Below are 7,442 nucleotides of genomic sequence, written 5' to 3' on the forward strand. Positions count from 1 at the left end.
CCCAGCCCTCAGTTCCGGACGCGCCCGGGGCCAGCCCGTGGGGCGCGGCGCCTCGAAGTGCACGGCGCGCCTGTGCCCCGCAGGGCCTTCTCGGCCCGCGGCTCTGTCCCCTTAGCTGGCCGGCGCCCAGGACCCCGGTGGTTCGGGCCCAGGCTCGGACGCGCGGGGGAAGCAGCAAGAGGACGCCCGGGTCCTCGTTCCGAGCCTCGGGCCTCCTTCCGGGAGACGCTCGCTTGGGGGCAGCGCCCGCGCTCCTCGGCGTCCCCGCTCGGAGGCAACCCCCGGGTGCGCAGTTACGTGCCCGCTCGCCCCCCGAGGGAGGCGTCCCCGGGCCGGCACATGGCGGCCCCAGTAGGTGACAGGGCTAGTGTTCCCTTCACGGGAGAGGCGGCTGCAGACCACAGTGACCAAGGGCCCCGCTGGGTGCGTGCCCGGCCCGGAAAAGGCTCGCGTCTCTCCTAGCCGCGGCCGGGAGCGCTGCCTTGCTTCTTTAAGACGGAGCGCGCCGGGGAGCTCCGCCCCGAGGAGCGTGCGGCCGCCATTGGCCGAGGCGGCCTCAGGGTGGCACGTGGGCGCGGACCTCGAGCGCTACGATTGGAACCGAGGCCTGCCCGTCTGCGAGCGCCGGGCTCTCGGCCGACCCCGGCCTCGGCGTTCGGCTTCTAGGTCCTCCACGTTCCATTCCTAGGCGGGCCCGTGGCGCGGCCCAAGCGGCCCCCTGCGTACCCAGGCCGGGGCGCCGAAGCAGCGACGCAGGTACGGCCGGGGAACGGGGCGTGGCCTCCGCCCGCCGCGCCGTCCCTGCCAGGAAAGGGGGCACCGGGGAAAAGCCGGGGCCGGGCAGAGGTCGAGTCGCGTCCTGGGTCCATCCCGGCGTTCCCAGGGCCGCGGTGACCCTCGCGGCCGGGGCTTGGAGGAGGGGAGGCCCGGCCTTGCCCTCTCCCCTTCCTGGTTGGGGTCTGCGCGACCCAGCTCAGGCAGGCAGGGTCTTTGAGCGCTTTACAGCTTGGAGGCGGGTGGCAGTACTGATCCCCGACGAGGAAGCCGCCGCGGGGCCACGCTGGGTCACCCCCCGGCCTTCTTAACTATTTTTAGCTTGGGAGCGGGGTGGGGCGGGGTGCGGGGCTGCCGGCCCCACCTGGCAACCGAGCCCGGGCACCCGCCGCGAGCAGGGCGACAGAAGTCCTTGGGGTTGAGTTGGTTCTGAGCTCAGGGTCATCTGTTCGGGCGTCCTCAGCGAGACAGTCCTTCTTGGCCATCTGACTGGTCCCCTGGTCACACCACCTCAGTGCTTGGGACCTGAGGGCAGGTCCCCTGTAAGAATCTGAAGCTGGGGCTTGGCGCACTGGCCTGGCAGAGGTACCTGCCTTCCCAGCCCCACACTGGGGCTCCTCACGTTGGACCTTTCCTCACCCCACCTGCTCCATCTTACAGATGAGCGAACCTCATCTGGGGCATTCTGGCCCTCAGCTTACCTTCTGTTGCCTGGGCTCCCAGCAGCTGAGGTCGGCTTCCCACCCACCATCGTCCCAAGTACGAGAGGCAAGAGGCCCCTGTCCAGGGCACTGGGCTAGCCCTGTTTGTGGTCTTTAGAGTTACCTTGCTGCAGCGGGGTGTTCAACACTGTCTGGCACTACCTGTTGACAGGAAGCTCCTGCCCCCAGGGCAGCCTGGGCCATCTCACTTGTCCTGTTCTCTGACCTGGTAGCATTGTCTCTGGGGGCTTCCTTGCTGAGATTTGGGGGGCAACTGGCCCCCTGAGCTTCACTGAGGTCCCCCCAAAGGCCTGAGTGGCTGTCCGGGGCAGGCTGCCTGGGACCTCAAGCCGTGGTCTTCTCTGGGCCTTGGTTTCCTCCTGCAGTGCCAGCCCTGGTTAGGAACCAAGATGAGGCCGCTCCTAGGACCTGGCCATAGGAGTGGGTAAGAGTCCAGAGGTTTTGCAGTTGTGGGTCTGAGTCCACAGCACTCGCTGTGTGGGCCAGCAGCCCATTTCCTTGTAGAATGGGGGTGGTGTCGATAAGATCCACTTCATGGTCTTTTGCGACGTCGGGGGGCCTGGAGGGTGGGATGGGGGAGATCGTCCCCTTCCTCTGACCTGCCGTGGGCCTTGGGGCCTTTCTCCGTGAGCCCCCGTCTGGGGGGGGGGGGGTTGTTTGCAGCTGCCAATCTCCTCCCAAGAAACTCTGCAAGTGGCCCCTTTCTCCTCAGAAATTCTCAGGAAGGCCCCTTGAGGGCTCGCCTCAGTGATCCCAGCGTGATGGCAGCCAGAGCACCTGCCCTGCTGCCAGGCCGGCCCCCTCGCTGAGCAGTCCCTGCACCCTGGCTCCCTCACAGGCACACTGACCATGGCGGAGTTCTCCCAGAATCGGGGCAAGCGGCGTGACGGCGAAGTGCTGGGCGGTGCTGTGGACTTCCTTCTGGCCAACGCCCGTCTGGTTCTGGGGGTGGGCGGAGCTGCTGTGCTGGGCATTGCCACCCTGGCCGTGAAGCGGGTAAGGCCGGGCTGGCCCGGTGACCCCGGGGCTCCCAGAGCGGGGCGGCGATGGTGGGACTGCCCGAGGCCGCACCTGCCTCTACCCCACCAGCCTGGCTTTGCCCTCGGCTCTGCCGTTCCTGCCCGGGCTTCAGCTGTCTCATCTGTCACTCTGCCTGCAGCTCATCGACAGGGCCACCAGCCCTCGGGATGAGGATGACGCCAAGCGGGACTCCACGTGCCTGGAGGACAGCTGGCAGGAACTGAGCCTGCTCAAGGCCACACCACGCCTCCAGCCCCAGCCTCGGCCCACAGCCCTCAGCCAGCCCGTGCTGCCCCCGGCCCCCTCACCCTCAGCCCCAGGTGAGTGGCACCCCTTCCTGTCTGAGCTGGGTGGGTCCCCTTTTGGTGGTCAGGTTCAGGAGATGCAGCCAGGCCCTGCCCCTGACTGACCGTGTGACCCATTTGGGTCCCTCTTCCCCCAGGGCCAGGGGCTCCCTGAGTGTTTAATGACGCATTTGTCTGTCCTTCCCCCTCCTGGGTGGTGCCGAGGCTCCAGCCACCAGAACACGTGGACCATGCGGGGTGGCACTGGAGCAAGGTGGCAGCATTAGGACGGCGGGGCCCTCAGATGGGGGCCAGTTTCCCACCCCGCGTGAAGCCGTTTCAGCCTCAGGGCATAGGACGATGAGAACCCGTCATCAAGCGCTCGCTGTGCATGAGGACCTGAGCTTGGTGCTTTCTCAGGTGGTCACGTTACAGTCCCTCTGACACGACCCCCCCGCTTCACTCCACAGAGGGGCCCGCAGACGCAGATCCCCCGACGTCGCCTCAGCTCTGCTCCCCAGTGCCGTCGGTGTGCCTGACGTTCCAGGAGAAGCTGCTGGCGTTCGAGCGGGACCACGTGACCATGCCAGTGGCCCACGTGGCTCTGGCCAAGCAGCTGGCCGGCGACATTGCCCTGGAGCTGCAGGCCTACCTGCGGAACAAGTTCCCAGAACTGCCCTTCGGGGCACTCATGCCTGGCGGGCCGCTCTACGACGGGCTGCAGGCGGGGGCCGCCGACCCCGTGCGTCTCCTGGTGCCCCTGGTGCTGGAGCCTGGCCTGTGGAGCCTGGTGCCTGGTGTGGACACCGTAGCCCAGGACCCTCGCTGCTGGGCTGTGCGCAGGACTCAGCTGGAGTTCCACCCCCGCGGGAGCAGCCCCTGGGACCGCTTCCTGGTGGGCGGCTACCTCTCCCCCCGGGTCCTGCTGGAGCTGCTCCGCAAGGCCCTGACCGCCTCTGTCAACTGGCCAGCCATCGGCAGCCTCCTCGGGTGCCTGATACGGCCGCGCGTGGCCTCGGAGGAACTGCTGCTCGAGGTGCAGCACGAGTGTCTGGAGCTCCCCGTGGCTGTGCTCCTGTCCACTGCCGGCGCCCAGGCCGGAGACCTCCTGCTGGCCTGGCCCCTGGAGGGGCTGGCTGGCAACCTCTGGCTGCAGGACTGGTACCCGGCAGAGGCCGCCCGGCTGCGGGCCCTGGACGAGCGCGACGCCGGGACCCGCCGGCGGCTGCTGCTGCTGCTCTGCGGCGTCTGTCGTGGCCACCCGGCGCTGGGGCGGCTGGGCCGCGGCCCCCTGACCCAGGTGGTTCTGCACCTGGGCGAGCAGGAAGCGGACTGGGCTGAGGAGGCCCTGGCGGAGCACTTCCTGCAGGCCCTGGAGTTGCTCGTCGGCAGCCTGGAGCGGGCCAGCCTGCCCTGCCACTTCAGCCGTGGCGTGAATCTCCTGGACGGCCTGCAGGAAGAGGACATCGACGACATGGGCTGTGCGCTGTACTGGGGCCTGCGGGCCCCCGAGGGGCTGCTCTAGAGGCGCGGGTCCAGGCGGACGCCTCCCTGCAGGGCGTCGAGAGCACCCTGCCCTTGCTTTTACCCCGAACGGGTCAGCGCGAGCTTGGGCGGCCCGCGCTCGCACTCACCCCTCGGCCTCAGGGCCAATCCCAGAGCCTCGGCCCGCGGTAGCCACAGTGAGTCCCGGGCAGGGGTAACGTTGCCTCTGTTTTTCTGTCCCAAGGGTGAGTCACGCTTCCCTCGGGTGCAGGCTCCTTCAGGCTGCTGGTGCCGGGCGGTGGGCATGGCCTTTGGTCCCCCAGGAGCCGAAGTCGCCTGGAACCCTCGGGATGCAGCTTTTGGCTGACTGATAGGCTGGCGTTTTCCATGCTGCGTGTCTGGTTTGCTCTCTAACGTGGGCCAGCGGGGGCTCACCTGGGGGAAGGCCCTTCTCCTCCAGCTGGGGGCACTTTCTCTCCCGGCAGCGGGGGCCCTGGGAGGGCCCCTTCCTCGCTGGGGGAGCTGAGGTTGTGTGTGCTGCCCACCTGGCCCGGAGCTGAGAGTGTCCCCTGGCTGCTGCTGGGCCCAGCCCCCGCGGTGCTGGCACCAGCCGCACTGGCTGACTCTGCACTCTCCCTGAAGCTGGCTGGGTCGTGGGGGGAGGTTGTCTGCCTCCCCTCCTAGGTGTCTCTCCTCTCTCTGGTATCCTTTCTGCTGAAGCAAAGCTATGCCTCGAGAACTGTGAACTAGAATAAAAAGGAAAACTTCAAACGTCCACGGGACTCACGTTGGGCTCTTACATGCAGCCACTTGAGGTTCTGTAAAGTTGACCAGAGGAGCTTGGGATCAGCCTGGAGGCAATGGATTGAATTAGAAGAGTCGGTTACGTGGAGGGAGGATGTCACAGGATCCCCAGAGCGATGTCTTGCTTTAGTAACGGAACCAGCAGGCTAGGGTTTTGTTTCTTCTCCAAAGCCTGCCCCCTGGAGCCCCCTGTGCTTTCCGGGACGGGTGGGGCTGCCACACAGCCCTTCGGCCAGCACTGTCAGTGGGCAGAGAAACGTGGCCCCAGAAGTGGAGGGCAGGACCCCACGTCTCGGTGTCCCCATAGGAGCCATGGCCGTGGCTAACTTCCTGTCACCACACATGGCAGACGAGGCCGGAGAGGGCTTGGGGCCACGTGTGCTGGTGGTGAGGCCACCGCAGCTGTGCCAGGCCTGTGCTGCTTCTCCTTCCCATCCCGTGTGTGTCCCCCTTCCAAGTGGGATTAGGGACAAGAAGTGGGGACAGGCTCGGAGGCCTCCCTTGGTCGAGGGCCAGCACAGGGGCCAGAGGAGGTGCTAGTGTGTACCTCTGGGTGCAGGGCCACAGGTGGCCTCTGCCTCGTGGGTGTTCACACAGTCTCGGTCTCCGAGCACAGAGGGTCACAAGGCAGGAGACTGGCTTCCCCGAAGGCCGTCAGGTCACTTGATTCAGGAGCTTCCTGGCCTGAGTGCTCTCAGCGGTGAGCAGCTGTGATGGCCGCGGAGGGTCAGCAAGGGGGCAGGCTGGAGGCGGGGGCGGCCTGGCCCCCTCCCCTATAAAACAGGGGTTCCAGAATACCTGCTTCACAGGCAGCAGCGGGAGCGTTAACCCAGCACAAAGCGAGGCACCCCTGACCCAGAGGTCCTGGACACAAGGTCCAGCATCACTGAGCCCGAGCGCGCCAGGACTCCGCTGCAGGCCCGTGTCCAACCAAGGCTGGGGGTCTTGGGCGCCGATGGGTGAAGGGCTGGCCAGGCGTGGCTTGGGAGCAGTCGGGACGCGAGTGGGTTCAAGGTCCCTCTCAGACCACCCGACCCCACTCGCGGGCCCTCTGGTGGCCTCCTGCTTCAGGTAGGTCTCTGTTTCCCCTCATACCATGATTTCAGTAAGAAAAACCCAGAATTAACTAAAGAGGAGACACGAGGTGCTCGGGGAGACATCCCCTGTCCAAGGCCAGCATCTGGCACGCGGTCGTGCTGGGGCCTCCACGGTGGCCGCTGCCCAGCTTCGCTCTCACCGCTTTAATGAGGGCGGTTCTGACTTGGGAGTTGCAGACCCTTCGGCTGAACTGGGCAGTCCTCGTCCCTGGCTTTACCAAGTGACCCGAAGCCAGGAGCACGGCGGTGATTCCACCTGCCAGAGTGAACAGACGGCCAGTGCAGGTGGGAAGAGTAGCGCAAAAGGGCAAATAGACACTCACTGACCTACAGCTTCACCATCTACACCCGTTATAAGGCAGCTCAGCAACGAGTCATTCCGCGCACGAGACGCACCCTTTCTGGGTGAGCAGGAATGAGCAGGACCCCTCAGGACCACTGCGGCCAGTCCATCAAGTGGGCACCACTCGCGCCCCAGAGCTGACCCAGCCAGTGGTATCAGGCCGCGCTCTTACTAAGCAGAAAAAGCCCTGACGAAAGCCTGCACAGGAACACTCTCGCTGAGGGCTGCACACTGCAGGCGAGGTGGGCACACCGTGCTCAGGTCCCCAGAGGTCTCGCCAAACCTCCTGGCGGTGCTGCAGTCAGCAAGCCAGGCCAGAAAACCACCCCCAAGGCCCGGGGGGGCCCTGACGGGCGGGGCTGGAGCTGGACAGGAGAGGGAAGCTCTCGGCCCTAGTCCAGGGCCCCTGCCCCACCTCTGTCCTGTCCCCTCCAAGACAGCGGCCTTCAGCCTGGTTTAAGTCACGTGTGTCTGATGCATTTGCATTTTTTTGTCTTTGACCATGCTGCGCAGCATGTGGGATCAGCTCCCGGACCAGGGATGGAGCCCGCACCCCCTGCGTTGGAAGCAGAGTCTTAACCACTGCACCACCACGGAAGTCCCTGCGTTTGCATTTTAAAGTACATTTTTCTTTTGTAGTCAGAAAAAATAATCTTGTAAAAAACCCCAGTAACGTTACAGTTTGGTTGCACTTAGTTTACAGAGGACAGACGCTGAGGCTGTGGGGACAACACCCAAGGCCAGCGCGGGGCACCCGGGACGCTGCTCTGGGTCCTCTTGGCACTGCCGCCCGTTTCCTGAGACAGCAGTTCTGCTCGCGGGGGCCTCAGGCTCACTTGCCTGTGTGACTTCACAGCGAAACTTTCCAGGCCGACCCCGCACCCGCGCCCAGCGCGAACGCTGCTGGTGTAGC

The 7,442-nt window shown here is 65.8% G+C and overlaps 1 protein-coding gene across 3 annotated transcripts; it reads left to right on the top strand.

Annotated features, from left to right (window-relative positions):
- The first annotated feature begins 76 nt into the window (after window positions 1-76).
- Window positions 77-4,382, top strand: MIEF2 (mitochondrial elongation factor 2). Of its 3 annotated transcripts, XM_029211645.1 has the most exons (5): window positions 77-756; window positions 1,862-1,920; window positions 2,335-2,492; window positions 2,656-2,836; window positions 3,271-4,382. In XM_029211645.1, exons 3-5 carry the CDS (start codon window positions 2,346-2,348, stop codon window positions 4,323-4,325), a joined length of 1,383 nt encoding a protein of 460 aa, XP_029067478.1. In that variant the 5' UTR covers window positions 77-756; window positions 1,862-1,920; window positions 2,335-2,345; the 3' UTR covers window positions 4,326-4,382. The 3 variants fall into 3 exon arrangements, with proteins under 3 accessions (XP_029067478.1, XP_029067480.1, XP_029067479.1); XM_029211647.1 differs by lacking the exon at window positions 1,862-1,920 and having other exon boundaries at window positions 2,209-2,492; XM_029211646.1 differs by lacking the exon at window positions 1,862-1,920.
- The last annotated feature ends 3,060 nt before the right edge of the window (window positions 4,383-7,442 follow it).

The sequence above is a fragment of the Monodon monoceros genome, unplaced genomic scaffold (assembly GCF_005190385.1).
Source record: "Monodon monoceros isolate NGI ecotype Baffin Bay Population unplaced genomic scaffold, NGI_Narwhal_1 Super_Scaffold_9, whole genome shotgun sequence".
Lineage (NCBI taxonomy): Eukaryota > Metazoa > Chordata > Mammalia > Artiodactyla > Monodontidae > Monodon > Monodon monoceros.

Bases quoted from the DNA above. Each gene is read 5' to 3' on its own strand.
- MIEF2 (XM_029211645.1), top strand. From the start codon at position 2,346: ATGGCGGAGTTCTCCCAGAATCGGGGCAAGCGGCGTGACGGCGAAGTG. The intron at 2,493-2,655 runs GTAAGGCCGGGC...CTCTGCCTGCAG, and splicing joins CCACCCTGGCCGTGAAGCGG to CTCATCGACAGGGCCACCAG. The intron at 2,837-3,270 runs GTGAGTGGCACC...TTCACTCCACAG, and splicing joins CCCCTCACCCTCAGCCCCAG to AGGGGCCCGCAGACGCAGAT.